This window comes from Enoplosus armatus, chromosome 14 (assembly GCF_043641665.1).
Source record: "Enoplosus armatus isolate fEnoArm2 chromosome 14, fEnoArm2.hap1, whole genome shotgun sequence".
Taxonomy (NCBI): domain Eukaryota; kingdom Metazoa; phylum Chordata; class Actinopteri; order Centrarchiformes; family Enoplosidae; genus Enoplosus; species Enoplosus armatus.
Window position 1 is genome coordinate 9,453,211 of NC_092193.1, and position 20,900 is coordinate 9,474,110.

Consider the following 20,900-nt stretch of genomic DNA (forward strand, 5'->3'; position numbering starts at 1 on the left):
CTGTGTGGTGCTGTTCTGTAAGGGGGGAGGCTGGTCTGGGATCCAAGTCCTTTCAAATAGCAAGTGTAGACAAACTGGTTCAACTTGCATTTACTGACCACACTGGACCTTATTTTGTGAATGATTAGCCAGCTTGATACAGCTAATCAAAGAGTAAAAAATGTCAATATGTCAGACAGAATCCTGTGCTCCTTCACATTCTGGGGAAGTGAAATGCTTACTGAAATTTTTGTTTAAGATAAAAGAAAATTATATCAGAATTCAATACAGGATTGATCAAGTGAAATGTACTCTTCTAGCTAAAGTACATCATAACACAAGTTCATGCTTCCACTGGGTGTTCCCACAAAGGATATGAATCTCAACCACAAAGGATATGAATCTCAACCACAGGTCTCGCACTCTGCTAATTACCCAGAGTCTTGAAATATTTTGATGCTTATCTGGTCGTGAAGGGTAGACGACGCAGAAGGAGACACAGATGGCTCCTGAGATGAAGATGAGGGAGCCGTAAATCTAGATACCAACAGAAGCTCCGGCCCGAGGCGCTGAATAAGCTCCTGTTTTTCCAGTAATGACATTTAAGGGAATGTTTACACTGACACGCCGGTTTAGTTTCTTACTTAGATGCCAGGTCGGATTCCAGGCAATAGTTAAAGACACGCACATTTTACAATTACACTTTGTCTTGCAAGTGCAACTGCATGTGCACACACACACCCAACGTATGTAAATCATACATTCGTATGTACACATATATAATATCTCATTTGTGTATGTTTAAATTGTTCCCTTAACTTTGTTTTTAACAAATGAAACCATAAAATTGAACAGTCAACCGTCGTATTATTATTGCTTAGATTTTACATTGAAGACTGTAATGAAAAATGATTTGTTCTCAAACAATATTTTGTTTATTTGCAATTATTACTTTTTCTGTAAATGGTATGCTTTGTTAAGAACTTAAATCACATGTTGTGAAATAAACCTCATCACAGGCCTTTATCCGAAGCATTTTAGATATTTAACTCTATCTAACCGTGCTGATCTTACTTTTAACCCTGCCTTTTCTTCCTCTCCAGTCCTTCTTTTGTTTCTCCCTCAACTGCATAATTATTTATAATTTACAATAAAGGGAGAGAGGCAGGATTAAATTTACTTCCCCTCTTAACCTGGTTTGATCACATTCTGACTCAGCAGATCCTTCAAGTCAAAGCCAACGCATTTCTAAATAAATGTAAGGAAATCATTCTACTGTTTTTTTGATCTTATTCCATATAAATATCTGAGAAATGGAGGTAGGAAGATGTTGATACTGATACTGATAATTAAACAACTACAGGTAGCTAAAAAACGAGGTAATCCAGCATTTACTTAAATTAAAACTACCTATTGACTAAATGTGTTTTTTTTTCTTTTCACCTTATGAAACTAACTGTAGATAAAATAAAAATTTGATAAATATCTAAACAGTTTTCACCTCATTGTTATGCTTTAACATTTAAGGTCCATACTAATAGCAGAAATGCGGGAAAGAGCTCAGCACACTCTTAACATTAGAAAAGCTGTGGTGAAAAGACACTGGCCATCAGACATAAGAGAAAGGGGGATGGGGTTAAGAAATGAGGAAGAAAAAAAAGACAAACATCTCTCAATGTTCCCTAAATTAGGTGCTAAAAGCCCATCTCATTAATGCTACCTCAGGGCCACATGTGACACACAGCGAGCAGTTTAAGTGCTGTACCTTCCATGGCTACACGACCGGTGGATGAACCCTTCAAATCCAAATAAAACGCGGTAAATCCCAAACGTGAAGGCGGCTTTTTTTTCTTCAAATATAGTCCATTTTTGATGATAAATCCTCGTGGAAAGAATGTGTGATATCCAGACAGCATATGGAGTTTCACTCTTCTCTGGTATGTCTCAAGCCACCTTTGTCATGATACTCTATAGAAAGAAATGGGGATCCCACTCTGCCCCTCAGTACAGCAGAAACCCTCCCTCTCTCTCCCTCTCTCTCTCTCTCTCTCTCTCTCGTCCTCTCTCTCTCTCACTCACATGCAAACAAACACACACACACACACATACACACAAACCCCTCCCATAGTCCCCTATGCCGTCCTCTGTCCTGTGCCATTTGCCAAGGAGGGGGGGAATCCACCGGGGGGTCATTCATCTTGGCCCTGCTGACCCCCTGTGGTGACAGATGCTCTTGGAGGCCTGCAGAGCTTTGGGAGGCAGGGGGGGACAAAGAAGAAGGCCTGCATTTCCCCGTAGCCACACAGCCACGGCGCCCTGCCACGCGTGACCCCCAGCACGCAAAGACATCCGCTGTTGGCACTGTGTCAGGTGGAAGTTTTAATTTTCTGGAAAGGGAGGTGGGGGGGGGGGGGGGGGTCTTCAAATCAACCTTTCGCTCTCAGTCTCTTGCAGCCACACCCGAGACTTTTTTATTGGGGGGGCCAATTCAGAGACAGGAGAACGCGTCCCCAGCAAAACGGGGACAAGAATGTCAGGTCAGCTTGAGCATTTTGTCTTCGTAGCCTTGCCCGGGATTGACCCCACACTGGGCTTTTACTCCCGCTATAAATACCAGGGGCTCATCTGGTCAAAATAAATAAACGGAAATGTACCACAAATCAACAGGCAGAGGCAGATGTTGGGGGATTATATGTCATTATAGCCTAGTGATCAGCGCTAGTACCTTATCACGATATTACTAAATGGAGAGGTTACTCATAACCACGGGGCCCAAGAGTGATCACGCTGTACGCAAGCAAAGTTGGTCTGTTCATCACTACTAAAACATGCACTAAATGTCAAACTTTAAAATATAAAACGAATCAAATCACTCTTCCCTTGAGTCCAGCTTCCTCATAGTGACACACTTAACTATCTCCTGACTTTGAATGGTAAACACAAGCAGCTGCCAGATTGCCAAGTCTAACTGTATACTGCCAGGACTTTGTTTGCACTGCAGTTCCTAATGTTTCTAACACTAATATATTAAAAGTTACATGAATCACTTACTGTAGCCGTACACATTTTAAGTTATAATAAGAATTGTACGGCGTCCCAAGGCTTCTGTGTCTCTTTTCCTGCAGACTAATTTATGTCAAGTAAAGTCAGCAAGAATTTGTCAGGTAAATAGTAGGTCTGAGCAAACTCACATGTACTTGCTGGCAGGGAAGATGCACTCACCATTTACCATGACTCAGAGTAATACCAATATTTCCCCTCAGATTAATTGATTAGATTTATTCGGAGTTGAAATGGATTTTATTGCAATCGGAGAACAAAGAACCTTGAATGTAGAATTCTCAAGAAATTGTGGTTTTAACTGAAAGTACCTACTTAAAACACAAAATAATCATAGCAATATTTGCAATAACCTCTGGTTAAAATTTCAGTTGCCATAAATTCTCCCATTATCAACATCTCCCTTTACTGGCGCAGGTTTCTTGCTTCACTGAGCCTTGTCACTGATGTTCCAGTTCATTACCACAGACACAGTCAACAGTTGTTTTAATCAAGTCGTGTGCAGCTCTTCTCACCTCCTCTCCAATGGTTATATTAGGGCACTGTCAGTGTGAGGGCTGCTGTAAACCACCACACGAGCCAATCAGGGCCTCCATTAGTCCTTACGGGGCTTTCATGCACTCATTTCTCTCAATCAGCCACATTTGTCTAAACATTGGGCTTGAGTTTGACTGTGAAATTTGTCCGGCTATTGCTGATCTGGACCACACATGGGACACTTTTCAAGCACTGCCTCTGGTTATATTTGACATTTTTAAGTGATACATATTGTAAATGAACTGTAGTTATCACATGTAGCAAAAGTGAAATCTCTACAATGACCCATCTGATTTATCAGCGTAGCCACAAGTTCAACTGGGGGAAAAGAGCTGTCAGTGTGATTTATCTCTAAGCCCCTGACTTTGACATGGCCTGTCTTAAATAGCCCATTTAGAACGGAGATAATGAGTAAACCCAGCATTTTGTTTGGCCTCAAAAGACGCTGGGCGAAAAAACAAAAGAGTGTGGATTGAATGCTTGCCCGCCCCCGAGCCCATCCTTCACCGCTGCATTGAGCTCCTGCTAAAGTCCCTGACAAAGGGGAAGTATCCTTGCCACCGCCACCTGAGGAAAGACGAGTCACATGCTCAGCTGGGGGGGGTTCTGCAAGATCTTGGGCTTGGGGGTAGGGGAGAGGGGCTCTTCCTCTCTTAGGATTCCCAGAGGAGCACCACAGCTTTGTCTTAGCTGACTCTACTAGTTGCACGTGACGTGGTTGTTTGGAGTAAGTAACCTGCCTAACATAGCATATTAGGATGGCTTCTATTGATCATACAACATGGCAGGTCTGAGGCTCTGATGCTGCAGGGAAGAATGAGAAGTCCTCTGCAGCTGATTCAACCGACAAATCAAGAGATGAGAGATGAGTATCAGGTGGGGAGGAAGTACAGCAACCAAGGTGCTAATTAGCACGTCTGACTCTTATAATAAGAAAACAATCCTGCGGCTCAACTGTCAAAAAACAAAACACGAAAACAAAACTGCCACCATGTGAAAATTCCCGCAACTGAATTCCTTTTTCTACCTCGCTTCACGTGGGCTACCTGACGCCAAGGGTGTGAGGACTCGCACTGCTGTTTACTATCCGGGTGGCAGTCCACGGCTCTAATTTCCTTATAAAAGCCCCACAACCTTCTTCGAAAACCCCCTCCTCCCGCTCCTCTGGACTACCTGCTGGGCCCTGAAGTGCAAATCGCTGCTAGTGAGGATAGCAGATGAGCTAAGGTCATTCATGGCTTTCCAGTGGGCCACACAAACAAAGGCACACATTCCAGCTGAATGCCAATGCTGAAGTCGGCAGCAACAGAGAGAAAGAGAGATAGAAGGAGACAGAGCAGGGCTCTGTGGAGATAATAGCCTGAGGGTGCGTGTGTGTGTGCATGTGTGTGTGTGTGTGTGTGTGTGTGTGTGTGTTCTAGGGGATTATCTGTGGAACTATAAAGTGGGGTGAACCAGGGTTTAAGGCCTGGTGTGACCAGAGGGAACGGGGGCAGGGTCCAGGGCTTGAAGAGGGGTGGACAAAAGGAGCATTTGGGCAGATGAAGAAGTCATCATCATTAAGCCACTGGGAGTTTACTGTCCAGTTATAAAACTCATTTCAAAATTAGGGGCTAGGGGGTGCGTGTGAAAGGGCAGCAGGGCTGGGAAGGCCGGCGAGGGGCTGGAGGGCGCTGTAAGGACTCGCTGAGGAACTGTAGCGCTAATTCATTAGGGGACAAGCAGGCTTTGTGTGAACACTAGGTTGATTGGAGCGGTGACCTTGCCACACACTCTGCCCCAGCGGATGAGTTTAAGGGCAAGGCATTTAACCTTAAACTAAATCTCAGCCACGGAACAAAGGCCAGCATCACTTAATGGCACAGGCCCACCAAACAGAGAGCTGATGCAGCACGAATGGAAAACAAGCCTTATTAAAAGTTGCCAAGTCACAGATAACACGGTGCACTCTACTTGTTTACAGTAAAATTATAATATGTATAAAGTATCATAACTAATATCAAAGAATATTACTTGGAATTTTTATTTTCATGTTTTTGCTAAATAAGTAGCAATCATTAAATTGTGTGTAAGTTTTTATTCATTTTTTGCTTTAATGAATACAAATAAGAAACTTGACTTAAGTGACAGGTGAGTGTAGACAACGTTTTGGGTGTTTGAACCAGAAAAACCTCAAACTTCCTTTTACACTTGAAAACAGTGCTGCAACTAATACATAATTTCCATTAGCAATTATTGTCTTGATAAATCAATTAATTGTTTTGTCTATAAAAAGTCACAAAATAGTGACAAAAACCCCAGTTGGGCTTGCTAACAATATGACATAGAAAAGCAGCAAATATTGACCTTTGAGAAGCTGGAACCAGTGAACTTTAATCAACTAATTGTTTCAGGTCAACTCAAAATTAACGTTCCAAAATGTTTTGGGCACGGCTGACCAAAACAATGCAGGTAGTTAAAATGTTTACAATATCACAGTGATTGCAAATATACATTCTCCAGTAATAATAATACAATCTCTCGCCAGAAATTAGAAATTGATCACATATCTATTTTTCTCATGTCACCCTTTGTAAAGGTAAACTAGTTTCTAAATGTCTAAACTGATGGGCTTCCTTTGGGCATCTCGGTCATACAAGTCCATATTTACACATTACAGAATGTAAGAAAATGTAAAAAGGTGAAATTCCAACATGTCTTGCCAGAAATGTCCGTTCTTTGATAATGTGACCGGTAGGCAGAGAGATCGGTTCTCATGGCTGTTACCCCTGATAGAATAAGTGAATGAAAGTGAAGGACGAGTGACAGTTTACAATGCTGTTCATGACTGTGTAATAAAATGGAAGGCCTGTCAGTGAACCCAATCTACATTTTACAACGCTGCCGGGTTGAACGCCAGTTCACCTAAGTCGGAACAACAGGGAGAGACACAGGACCCTAATGCATTTATGGACTTATTCAGGGAAGCCATATTGAATAAGACAACAATGAGTTCTATTTCATACTGTAAAGCTGTCACTAGCAGTGGTCAAACGCCGGTCAATGGTAAAGGGCAAGAGGAGGGACGAAGAAAAAAACTTAAAAACATGAGCAAGATATTAACTGGTCCAAATGCATTCTGTAAAGATTCACATTTTTATTCTAACACGTGAAAAATCATCCCAAACTTATGAAATGAATAAAAGGTCAAATTAAGCTTATTATACATTAATTCAATCATGTACCTTAATTCTAGCCAGTTTTTTTCATCCTATTCTGATAAAAATTGATCCTCCACCATCAGCACAGCTTCTTCTAACATCTGGTCTACACCTAATGGCTCATCCCAGAGTGGATCTTTGATGATGGTTGACCAGGCCTTGTCCTGGCCATAAACTGTTGTTTAGACAGCCCTATTTGTTATGGGGTGTAAAAGGAGAGCCATGGATCACAGTGAGAGGGCCAACACTATCAAAACATTAACTCTTATCAGATGACAGAACTGGCAAAGGGGTCAGGTTCTGTTTCCAGGAGCTGGCTCGAGCTGCACTCCACCCTGCCTCCACATCACATGTCGGGGGATTTCAGAGATGATCACCGTGTTGGCTAACCTTTCAAATACATTAGAAGGGCTTGGTATTGTATTGTTTGACATTTTCAAGATCAGTGCCAATATGGCACCTCAGTTTTGGCACCAATACCAAAATAATTTCAACTCAAGATCCACTTATTAGCTTTCAATCACATTTTACGGTCTTCATCAGCAAAAGGAACTGGCTCAGGTATCATCATGTGACATAAGTGTGAACCAACATGTTTTTACAACATGCTTTTATTTCATGGTTCTGTAATTTCAGAATATTTTCCTGATAATTGCCAAGATGGTTTGTTTCAAATATCTAATTAAAGAGAAAATTGGAATTTCCTTGAAAGTAAAGCTCCAATTAAACCCAACCAAAAATTCATTCATTATTAATTCATTATTAGAAACTTCATTCTCCATATTTGTTGAATTGTATGCTTGGCTGTAGACAAAACAGTCATAAAATACATCTTCCTGAATAAAGAAAATTATTCTTTAAATGAGGAAATATATTATTTAAAAAATACTGAACATTCAATGCCAGCTTTCGGTACTTCACCCCTTTTCATATATACAATTAGTTGATTAATCAATTAACTGATCAACACAAAATTTATTGGCAACTATTTTGATAATCAATTAATCATTTTAAGCGTTTTTACAAGAATAAACATTTAAAACAATAGCTACTTTCAGCTTCTCAAAAGTTTTTTTTGTCGTATGTGATATAAACTGAATATCTTTGGGTTTTGGACATTTGAAGACGTCACCTTGGGCTTTAGGAAACTGAGATGGACATGTTTCACTATTATTTGGCATTTTCTAGACTTTAATTGAGTAAATAATTACCAGATTAACTGATGATGAATAGCCATTAGTTGCAGCCCTACCCTGCTCTACTCATTAGAAATGTTGAAGACGCTTTAAAGGTAAAGACATCCATCATCCGTGTCCAAGGATCTTCTCTAAACATTTTGGATATTAAACTTTTTTTTTCCAAATAAAGGAATGTACATAAAAGGCATAGACACAAAAGACAGGCAATCCACTCAAAGTTCAGTCAAAGGGCTTCTCTGAAAAGTTCCCACAACTGACACACTAACTCAATTTAGCCACGCAGGAGAACTGAGCACTCATGGAGAGGACATAAGAAAGAGGTCTGTTGTGTTTATCAGGCGTCCAGAGAGAGACCCACCTCTCACAATAGGACCTCTCCTTTCTTTTCCTCCCTGAAAAAAGTCTCAGCCACCTTGAATCCATTTGAGTGACATCGTGACAAAGAGGCTTCTTAACGTCCTGACGAAAGAGCCTCCTCCCCTTTCCCTCAAAACTTCCTTACCGGGCGATCAGCTGTATCAATCATGTCCCTCTTCCTGACCCCAGGCGGCACTGCTGCATCAGCGCCACCCCACCCCCGTTACCCCCCTCAACTCTCCTGCCACATCTCCTCCATTACCCCCCACCCTCCCGATTAATAAGCACCAGGTTGCCGTCGGTGACAGGACCCACACTTAAATCCCAGTCCTTCTTACTGCAGCAAGAGCCACGGCATCAGCAGGACTCTTTTTGTCTTAATGGGACAATGGAAGCAGAGCCATCCTTTGTTGAGGGCTTGACCCCACACACAAACCTTGCTGATGAGAAAAAGTGACAGTAAACCTATTCAGGCCCGGTGCATGTCATCCTGCACTGATCCCTCTGAGAGATGGGATACTTTACCAACCGGCAGATGTAACAGTTAAGACAGGACTCCTTGGAGAATGTGGCATAACAGGCAGAAATAACGCTGAATAAGGCACTCAGGTGCAAAGTGAAGAGAAAAAATGAGATGATGGAAAATGTGTCCCTTCTTTTTTTTCAGCCATGTTCTGTTAAAACAGCCAAAATGCCAAAGTTAATGGATAAGTGGGCCATTTGAAGGTGAATTTCAAAATTTTCCTACTTATCAGTCTTGGATCATTTTTATTTAAAAGTAATATTTATCATACCTAAGCACAGAGCAAGTTCGTCCAAACCAGGTATTCAAACCTGATGTCATGATGGGTAGCGTTCTCCGATTACTCTGGGCTTCAGCTTAATAGTTTCACTTTAAATAATCTTCTTTAATCGACGCTAGCACAGCAAGACACGGTAAACACACCCAACATCACTCTCTCGGCTTAATATCAGACACCATGCTCACGTAAACTTATAGGAGTAGTTTTACATTTTGGGAAATATGCTTATTCGCTCAAGATCAATACCACTCACATGTGTCCATTCAATAGAAGACTACAGCCAACAGCAGCAAGACTGGAAACAGGGGACGCAGGTAGCCTGACTCTGTCCCCCTCTAAAGCTCCTTAATTAACACGTCACATCTTGTTTGTTTAATCTGTAAAACAACTGATAAAAAATGGCAACTCACCATTTTGCTTCTCCCTACAGTAACTAAGACCGCATTTTGTGTTGTTAAGTGCGCAGAAAGGAGGCAAAAACAGCATTTAGGCAGCCCAAATGGATTACAACACTGCAAGCGTAGCCGAGAGTAATTCAAGCTTTCTGCCCTGCTGCATCATCACAGGGGACAAAGAGCAGCAGGTAAATATGTGCTCAAGTAATTTACATTCTTCTTATAAAAGCATGAGATTCTGGAGGTTTGCTGCAGTCAGGAAAGCTTTACACAAAACAGATAACACAGAGATGAGTGACAAATTAAAGGTGAGGGAACACCGCATACCCTGAGACCAGCTGCAATACTCCTTGGCACAAGTCTCTGGAAATCGACTGTAGGGAAGAAACACCATTCTCCCAAAAGATACTCCCTCATTTGTCTTTTAAACGATGATGAAGCTCTGTCTAACATGCTACTCCAAAATACCCTAACAGTTATCCAACTGGGTCAATCCTGTAAGGGATCTGCATTTGTTATGTTTCCCCACTTTATTCAGGGTTCATTTGGTGCCTGTCTGTATGACATTTTCAGGAAATGACTGAATGCAAATAAAAGACCGACTTTTCTATGTCGTGTTTGTCTGTTTTTTTCTGGCTGTGCTTGAGTTGCAAATGTGCTCACAGAGAGAATGAAAAGAGAGAGTGAGGGAGAGACAGGGAGAGAGAATGACCTCCCCTGCCACAGAGGAACGTTGAGTCCTCGCAGCAGAGGGCTGGGTCTTGGTCACCGTAGCCTTGGACAATCTGTGACAGCCTATGGAAAAGCCTTCTGCTACAGAGCTCTCTCTCCCCCACAGACCCTGGCAGCATCAACACACGCTGACCTTGTGTTTCAATATGAAAAGGGAGGGAGAGTGAGAGTGAGAGAGAGAGTGAACGTCCTCATTGGGGTAGTGTTTGTGCATCTGTGTGTGTGTGTGTGTGTGTGTGTGTGTGTGTGTGTTCGTGTATGTGTGTGTAGGCAGGGAGATTTTGGGAAAATATATGTGGGCAAATGCAATGATGCTGCTGTGGTGATGTGGCAGTGTTTCCAGCTGCTGTTAACACACACTCCTGCCCCTTCACAGCAACAATACCAAATACGCAATTTACAGATCAGATAGAACAGCAATAAAATCTTACATTTATCACAATGAATCACCTACCAAAAGTAACATTTTACACAACTAAAATGAGAATAAATCTAGACATGAGTGCTAACTAATTTAATCATCACCTATACATGACAAGTCTTTTGCTCATAAAACTGTTTAAAACAAAAGACATTTCAAACTTACAACACCAGACAACTCAAAAGGAGCGGGACAGGCAAGGGTGTTACATAGTGTACTGTTCAATAAACCACTAGTCGTCTGGCACAGGTTGTAGTATTTAATCAACAACAGAGGATTTCTGTGTTGCAGCTGCAACAGATTAAAAGATGACAGTAAATAACGGAAAATGCAGCAGATGATCAACGCTGCGTCTAACTGCCATGTTAATCAATAGATTGAAACCCAAGACTGTGATGAATCATTCGAACAATGTTTACCTTTGCAAAAAACCTGACCCTTGTAGCAAAGGCCAAAACAATGAAATTCAACCTAAAAACCCTTAACTTTCCTTCAGACTAGTGCACTATGATCTAGCCTGTTGCACAGCACACACTGTACTTTTTATAAAGAACACATAAGCTGCGAGCAGTCATTTCTGGCCGCAGCTACCGTTCCACTGTGGTTGGCATCTGTGCACGGGGTGGGGGAATACAGCAGTACACCCTGTGAGAACACACTGTTCCACAACAGGACCGCGCAAGAAGGGCTTCTCAGCTGGATGCTTTCCAGGTGTCAATGGCAAGAATGGGGATATATTATTACTAAGTGCTCTCCATGGAGCAGCATGCACACTTTGCTCTTCATGAGCTCACATTGATGAAATGGAGCCCATAAAAATCCAAGAGATTGATCAAAAAATAAATAAAAGGAGGAACACTGTAGACATGAGACAAGCACTTCATGCCACAATCCTGCTGTGATGCAATGCAATATGCAATGGCCCGGGTGTCAGGGTTAGTGGCCTCATTTGTTTATTACGGCTGCAAATGAAAGAGTTCAACTCAAGGGACAAAAGACTGAGATTCCTCTTTCACCTTGACATGCCATCACTCTCCTGCGAACACACAAATGCCCTCGCGCTTGAAGGCGACCCTTTGACACGCTTCCTGACGAACAACTCGGGGCCACGTCCAGATAAGTTCCATTCATTTATGTCAGGGAGCTATTTCAACTTTGATCTGGCCGTGGGAGGACAGAGAAAAAGAGGGCAATGGAGGTACAAATGTGGAGCTTTTAACTTCTTATGATGCCTTTACGAAATACCTTATAACACTGCCATGAAAAGAGTTCTCTGAACAAGATTTGTTAATGCTACAGAGACAGAGGGCTTCAATAAACTAGGGTTAGGTTCATTGAGTCCTTCGGTTAGTCAACCAGGTTGACAGATAAGAACCGGCCCTGCATGTCAGAATCAGAGATAACTAACAGGAGAACAGGAAGTGCCATCTACCGGGGTTGTGTTCCACTCATGCATAAATGTACACACACACACACACACACACACACACACACACACACACACACACACACACTATTAGCATCCCAAACTTGCAACAAAGAGCAGGATGTTCAGGCCAGTCTTTTTGGCTGTACTCCTATGTATTGCATGTCCTACCTTCCTGACTGTAAGTTCCTTTCATCCGTCACTAAAAGCCACATTCTAAGGATGTGAGAAAGAGAGGCTTTTCTTTCTTTCTTTTTTTTAGCTGAGAGGAATTCCATCCTCACAACCTTTCCCTTTCCCCTTCACTCCTGAGCAGGCCATAAACACAGAGGCGCGAAGTAGACTCACACCCAACAGCACAAATTCATGGTCAGACATTTAGTGAGGGGGAGTTTGTTCTAGACAGGTTAGTGAATTGCTGCAGACTCTTTAGATAGTATGTTACAGTAATGTACCTCAACAGAACTATCAGGTTGATGAGTATGGGTTGAACTCTTGCAACGTCTGACCTAATACAACAAGAACAAGGAGCAGTGGGACTTCAGGTTAAATGTGTAGGTGCTTTTAATTCAAGGTAAAAATAATTATGTTTAAAATGTTTAGTCTACAAAACATCAGAAATGTACTTATTCAAATCGCTGGTTTTGTCCAACCAACCAACCAACCTGAAAACCCCCCCTGAAAATATTCACTTCGCTAAAATGTGTATATTTCTATTTTCTATTTCTTATTTTTATATTTTGTACATACTTTTATTTCTAAATTTATGCTGCTTTCTAATCTTGAATGGGAGCACCAGTACTGTACAATTCCCCCCCGGGGATCAATAAAGTATTTCTGATTCTGATTCTGATTATAGAAGATCAAGAAAACCAGCAGATATTCACATTTGTGAAGCTGGAATCAGTTAACTTTTGGCATTTTTGCTTATAAAATTACTTAAATAATTAAATGATCATTATTAATATATTATCAAAATCGCTGCTGATATACATTATATAAATAAATCCATTAAGTTAAATTAAAAAACAACAACAATTGCTCCGCTTCCTCCAGGTGAAACTAAGATATAACAGCTGATGGTGGAGGGCTTTGAGGAGGAAGCCCCACCCCCACCAGGGGGATCAATGCACATAAATGGAAGAGGTCACAGACCTTTGACATCTCCTTTCAGCCGGGGGAGGGGCGCAGGCCTTTGTGAGATTGGCTTTAATGATCCAATTGTCGACTGTGTCATGCACCTTCATACAGTACATACAGTTTGTCTCACATTTTGCTCCACCCTGCGCGCACACTCCACCCTTACCGGATGTCCACTCGCTAAACCGCCCAGCCACAAGTGTGAGGTTTGAATAAGAAATGTTGCTCTGTATCTCATTTGCTGTCTGCATCCAGCTGCCTTGTTTTGCTCTTCATCACTCCCACATCTGTTTTAACCTATTCTCTCATCTCTTCCCCTCCTCAGACTCCCCAGCTCCTCTCCAGACCTTATCTGTGCCTTCCCTCCCTCCCTCCTCTTTCATGCTGAATTTTTTTGAAGAGGGATTTGGTCAATTAAAAGACTTTCCAAGATACTCTGATGCATTTCGCTCCATGGAAATCATATGGACATAATAGCAAGAAGCAAAACATTACATAAATCTAATATTCAGATTTTGGATCAATGCACTCACTCAAACACAGCTTTTTTTGAGCTGTGATTGCTGCTTTTGAGTAATAGAAAACTAATTTAACCAGATGTAGATCTGACTTCCTGCTACAGAAAGCCTGACACTGCCAGTACAGTCTGTGAGTATTTGTCTTTCTTACATTAGACTCAGACACTACCAGTGAACACGGTGTTCCTGGCATTCTTGACCCTCAATAAAAACGACAGGTTAAAAGTTTACAAGCATCCACGCGGAACACATCTGGCTCTGCAGATCGGCAGCGACTCTCTCGAGCTCTTTTAATTCTGACATTTCTTGAAAATGGCCATCAAACAGTTTGGCTGATATCTGATACGGATACGACCTTGCTGTGATAATTAGCTAATTCCATTGATCCTATTCAGATTCAGAGCAGCCTGCATGACTGAATGATTCTCACTCACTTTTACTGCTAAAGCAATAAAGATACCTTGCCAGGAATCATAAAATACTTTGCTAGGAGGTGAAATTAAATGAATACACAGTTTATGTGGGATTTATTTGTATTTGGCATAAACACATGATTTAATTCAGTTTTGTGTAAAGTACAGATAAAAAAATATATTTAATTTTGAGGTACTTATACTTTACTTGAGTATTTCCATTTAATGCTACTTTAAACTTCTGCTCCACTACATTTCATAGGGAAATAAAGTACTTTTTATTCCATTACACTTATTTGATAGCTATGTCCTTTTACTTAAGTAAGAGATTGAATACAGGACTTTTACTTGTAATGGAGTATTTTGAAACTGTTGTATTGCTACTTTTTAAAAGATCTGAACATCCTGTCCATGTCAACACAAGCATGTGGCACAAGGAAACATTTGAAAAGACGGTCCTGACTCCTGCCTCAGCAGTTTGATGAATGACAGCTAGTTTGAGGACCACCTGTTTTCTGGGTCCTCTCACATCGGGCTCAAAAAACATTGTCAAACAATAGCGCTGATCTCTCTAGTTGGGATTTGGTCCCCTTGTGCCATCTGCACTCAGGATCAGAGAGGACCCACAATCACTAAGAAGCATCTCTGAAAGGATCAGGAGAAGCATCTGCATGCATTGCCAGCTCATCCCGGTGGTGTTTTTGTGATCTAAATTGGCATTGCGAACGATCTTTGAGGGTGTTTTATGTGAAAGATTTCGCCTCACTGATCAATATTTAAAATGATACGTTTGCTGGCTGAAGCCAAAGCCGAAACTGAAACCTCTTTGTTACTGACTGGATGGGTAATCAATTGTTATATACGCCTTTTTTGTTATGACACCGAACGCAAATCTGAGTGATCTATCACACACTGGTCTGTCATAACAGACAGACATAACTAGAGAAAATGTGAAAGAAAAATGGATTTCAAATGAACACGCTTCTTCTATTTTACACCAGGAAATAAACACTGAAGGCCATCTGAGCAACCACAAAGAATAAACAGCAAAAGAGGAGTTCTGATGTGCTCATAATGATAGAGGAGAAAATAAATCAATCTGTTACCCTGGTGACTACTACCATATGTACAAATGGATGTGAAGCAGTCATCTATCTGCAGCTTTGTCGTGCCTTTTCACATGTGAAATGACATGTTACATTTTTTGGAAAACCTCTTTTCTTCGCAGCAGGTCTTCTGCACAATAAAACAACTGTGAATGAGAACTTGGGCAAGAAATAGAGAGGGAACCATTATCATAACAAGATGAAAGGCTGACAAAAGGTATTTTGAGCACGCTAAGAAGATGAATTATTATTTTAAAGAGGGCCTCTTTTGAGGGTGAAAAGGGATGAGCCATAACTACATCGCTTCATTTTTTTTCATTTTGGTTCATTTGAATTTGCGTACTTTGTACTCCATGAGTTTATTAACCATCAATGACATAAGGTTGGTATTTGCCATTTTATTGTTTACAACCTTCTGTAAAAAGGGAAATAATGAAGATCTGACCAATTTTCTGTTTATCAAAACTATATCCAACTCACTTGCAGTGTTCTCAGAGCCAATGACTACTCGTGTTTAAGAAATTAAAGGTTAAGATGCCACAATCACACAAAGAAAATGCCCGCTGCCAAACCTCAACAACTCAAGGCCTTCACAAAGCAACATGGGAAGGAGATGTCTCCTTCAAGGCTAAAGAGAAAAACCTGTCCGAGCGCAGGAGTGGTGTCACCGGGGCCTTACTTATCTCCTCCCAGATTAAGTCCCAATTGTTTGCTGGGAACAAAGGCAGTCAGTGAGGAAACCAGCCCCCCAAGGGCCAGATGGTCAGCGTTCAGAGCCCCCTGACCCCTCCAGCTCTTGCCCTCTATGACAGGGCCACGCGTGCTCAAGGCGAGACGGCCACCCGGCAAATTCCCAATCCACGCTGCTCGTACAGAGCATGTTCTCACATGATACTGTGCTACCTGTCTGACTTAAAGTGATGAAGTGATTCTCTTTAGCAGATAGTTATTTGTCATAGGATGTGTAGTTGCAGAAGACAAACATGAATGTCAGATATCACAAATCTGCACTTAATGGCAACACTTAATTAACAATTCAAATATTTTAAAGCTCAAACATGTGAATTTCTATGAGCCTGGACAACAAAATTGCTCGATAAGACAAGAAAATGCTGCTTTAACGTGAAAAATGGCTGTTGGGTGTTTGACATTATCATCAGTGCCTCTCTGCATCTGGTAAAATGAACTTCTCTACTTTTGCTGTAGTTTGTGGGACCGTGTAATGTGCATGCAATTGTCATTAGCTCCAATGACATTTTGAAAGTACAAGAGGGGGTAGTGGAGACACGAGGAATGTAACCTTTGGGACGTGAAACATGAGGAATGGCAGATTAGATGTAGTCAAGACAGACTGGTTTGCCTGTAATTACAATGACAAACCACCAAATACATCTCCTGGTCACTCTTATCTGATATGACTTTATCTAAGCTGCTGAAGCCTGTTTCAACAAGAGCCTTAGGCAACTGTAACAGTATCCAACAGACAAATGTGTAAATTAGTGGCCGGGTTCCAGATATACTTGACATGACTTTGTTAAGGATGATTAATCAGCAGGAGTGACATTTTTAAAGATGAAATAAAACGTGTTATCTGCATTTTGAGGAAGGAAGCACAGACTGACCTATAATTCTTTAAATACCCATAAGGCACATTATTTGACTGCTGATCTAAAGTAAGGTTTCATTTCCCTCATTTCCTGCTACAGGTTTTACAGGAGTTAAAGTTCCATACTGACACTCATATTAAACAGCAACAGACGTTAATGAGAAGACTAGTTAGGCTATTAGATGTCGGTCAGTTTACACACACACACACACACACACACACACACACATTTGCGGCCGAGCATCACTGACAGCTGCGACATCAGGCAAGACTTGTTCATTTGTGCAAGAATAAAAGAAGACAATGAAAAAACGGGTTTAACATATGATATTAATGCAGTTTTCCCGAGCATTCAAACAGGCTTACTGACACACTTATGAATTGATTATACCCAATTGCCTCTCGTCATACTTTAATCAGGCTACCCCTTCCTATAAAACATCCTGTGCAGGTTCTTCACCAGTAGCTTTGATGCCATTTAAAATTCACTGGTGAAAAAAACTTTGAGCATCTGTTTCAGCCTCGTTGACGCACCGACAGCAGACTGCAGTGCGACCATCCTCCGGAGAGGGTTAACAGGCTAATCCAGTTTATGGTCGGTATCATGATTCCTTACGACACGTAGTTTTAAGCGAGTGTGAGCATACAGAGAAAAAAAAAGCAGCACCGTGCAGGCCTACCTTTATCCACACGGAATCGGGTCTGTGGGTAAATGTGCGTCCCTGGCTCCAACAACACCAACACCTCCGCCGCCGGTCGCTCTCTGCTCTGCAACAGCTGATCTGAGCACAGCGAGGGAGCCGCCAAGTGACGTCAGGAAGTTACTGTACGTTGCCATACCGTTTGGTTCAGTTCAGCGGAAGAAAAAAAAGAAAAGGTTCAGCTTGTTGCTCCAGTGGGAGGGTGAAAACACGAAGGAGGACGGGACAACTATTACATCTCAAACGTAAGCAGTTATCCAAATGGTTAAATGACCAAAAGTAAGTTTTGAAAGTGCAGGAACGAAGAGGACATAGAGGCAGACGTTACATAGCAATGTAAAAAGGAAAAGAAGTAAAGAAGACAAAACACAAGCAAATGAACGAGATAAATGAATCAAACCTGTAAACAAAGTTCACTGATACATATGTATGCTGCGTCGGCCTAAGGCCTACATATTTACCTGCATACTACATCTACCAACATAGCCTACATACATGACAGCGCACTATATAGGTCTATTAGAAAATTATTATCATTAATAGCGTGCCTGTAAGCTATATTTTCATTTTAAACTACAGATATATGTCTGTACCTGTATGAAGTTTCTATGGACACAACTCGTGAAATAGACTGTGGACAGTATTTCTCCCACTTGTGGTTTCTAAGGTTAAAACAACTCCCCCTCTGCTGGCAGAAATACAGAACTAATGCAGGAGTTCAGGCTGCAATGTTTGCGTAGGTTGTGCAGAAACCATCTCTACAAAAAAAAGTAAATCTTCAGCCGAAATAAAATGATATAAACATAAAGTGATTTGCGAGACAGCAGGTTCAGTTAACACTTTATTTCGGTGCCATAAAAAGTCAGACTTGCATTGAGCTCATTGGCCTCCAGTTTCTGTGAGTTTTCATAATAAAAGTTGTAAAACATCGCCCTCTATTGGCTGATGAACACACAGACAGACAGACTTGGAGAGGATTACTGCTGAAAAGACAAAAAACAAAAACTTTTCACGCTATACTTGGTGTAAACTCACACATTTGAAAGTCCTTACAGTTATTAATGTTATATTATTATTGAAGGATTACATAAACATAACAGTTATTATGGAGCAAACACTTTTCTGTATTAGAAAAGACAAGCATTTCTAAAAATAAAAAATAAAAACAGGTAGCATTTGCATCAAGCAAATAAATAAATAAAGACAGATAGTTAGACCAATGCTATTCTCCAGGGAGCAACTGTCAGCAGGTCCTAGAAGCATTTCCTGTTCATCATTTGCTCTTTCAGAGAACTAACTGCATGTGTGTGACCATGGAAGACGAATAAACAGTCAATGGATGGACTACAATGATGATATTAACTTTTTACCCTTGAGTCTAATCTTATCTTGTCCAGCACCAAGGTGAGAAAAGAAAACGACAAACAGACACATTACAAAACAATTACAAATATTATTTAAAAATGGTCCCATAGAGGAAGGAGTGTCTCTAGCTTCAGTTTGTTTTGCAGTTAATTCCTGTAGTAATATGTATAATACTGGAAACCAGTCTCCCCCAGTTCAAAGTTGGTAAGAAGAATTTTTAAAGCTAACTGATCCTGTGATCTGGTGTCATGGTTGTTCACTTTCAACTCAACTAAGGATGTTAAATATCTTGGCAGCATGGCCTTCTAAATGAAAACACAGGTATGCTGATGCCTTCTAGATATCAGTGATGACCATCTGACCTTTTCACATAACTCACAGGGGTGAGAGGGACAGCTGTCTTCGGTCATGAATTGAATGGCACTGTGATGAATACTGTGTAGAAAAAAGTGTAGTGTAAAATAAAATACAGAATAGACAATTTACTGTAATTATGGTTCAGAACCAAAATCATCTTTAACCCATATGGATAATTTACATTACTCAATAGTATAGAAAAGAACAGAGTGGCCCATTTAGTTATAAACCAGGCAAACCAGTCTGAATAATTTTCATTACTCAATGGAAAGGAATAAGCAATTTGATTATGATCCAGAAGCAAGAGCATCTGCAGCCCATGTGGATAATTTCAGTTAGAATAGAATTAAAAAACATTTGAAAACCATAACAATGAATTTTCATTATTATTTTCATAATATTTTTTTCTGCCTCGGTGGCTTTTCAATGACACCCTATCGTTCACGTTGTAACATTTGGGAACAGCAACATGTTGCCATTATCAGACTGAACTCTTTGAATGCGCCTCGACAGGGCGCATGCGCAGTGCTTGACATTTTGAAGTTGCTTCTCCGGGGTGTTTGAACAGGAAGGCGGACATGTTGGTCAGGCTGTGGGAGAAAATCGGGCACCGTCTGCTGTTTTTTTTCCGAAAACTAACACACATCTAAACCCGGTTTATACGCCTTCGATCTGAGAGATGAAGCAGTTTGGAAGGGAAACAATGACAATGCACAGGATGCAGCGGAAGGACTGCCGTTACACGTTGTAACGACGTGTTTAAACTGATCGAAATTTGGAAGAAGCAGAAGTTTTTTTCCCACCACTTCTACTTTTGAGCTGTCAGATTCTATTGTCGTTTTCTGCAAGGGCCTGGCACAGATATGGGAACGGGCCTGGACTAACATTCCCACAAACTGTGCTTTTCAAATAGACATTACATTTAAGTTTTAATTGCCTTTTGTGTGGATGCACCAACATTTTAAGCCCTTATCCTCAGTGGCATCCTGCGGAGGCTGACTAATCTGTCGCCGCATTTATCTTTTGCCACTGAAGTTGTTTGCCACTCATACTGGGAAACCATCTTTCGACTCTGAAAATGTGGCTTTTGTATATTCAGCGCAACCTTAAACGTTTTATCGTCTGTGAAAGCTTGAGGAGAACGATGTATTTTCTTTGAAGTGCGGTGTAAAGTTCACGCGAAGAAAGGAACATTTGGCTAGCTAGCTACCGCTGGCTGCTAAAGCTAGCTAGCCAGCCTTCTGCCTCGCCAGTGAGCTGTTTTTGTTCTTAACCCAACATCGGGACTGAGTTTAACAGCAAAAATGACTGCTCGTGAAAGTTTGGAGGCTCGATTTGAAAAAATCGATGCCATGTTGAAGGATCCAAAGTCAGAAGTAAACACGGATTGTCTTCTGGTAAGTTTGTAGCTTGCTAGCTGGCTAGGCAGCTAAGCTAAGCAAGCCAACCATTCGGGGTCAGTCTACTCCTTGGAGCAGAAATTCTTTCCGAGACCAACAAGTCGTCTCAATTGTCACTGAAGGAATGTGCTGATATTGACGCCAACAGGCCAGTTTGACTCGCACACTTAATCAAGTTCAAACAC

The 20,900-nt window shown here is 41.2% G+C and overlaps 1 protein-coding gene across 4 annotated transcripts in view; it reads left to right on the top strand.

The window, feature by feature from the left end:
• The first annotated feature begins 19,892 nt into the window (after positions 1–19,892).
• The window catches only part of rock1 (Rho-associated, coiled-coil containing protein kinase 1), a 29,052-nt gene continuing 28,044 nt past the window's right edge, over positions 19,893–20,900 (top strand). For all 4 annotated transcript variants that reach the window (XM_070918171.1, XM_070918168.1, XM_070918169.1 and 1 more), the window contains exon 1: positions 19,893–20,712. In XM_070918171.1, the coding sequence (XP_070774272.1) occupies positions 20,620–20,712 (93 nt within the window). In that variant the 5' untranslated portion in view covers positions 19,893–20,619. The remainder of the gene's footprint in view (positions 20,713–20,900) is intronic.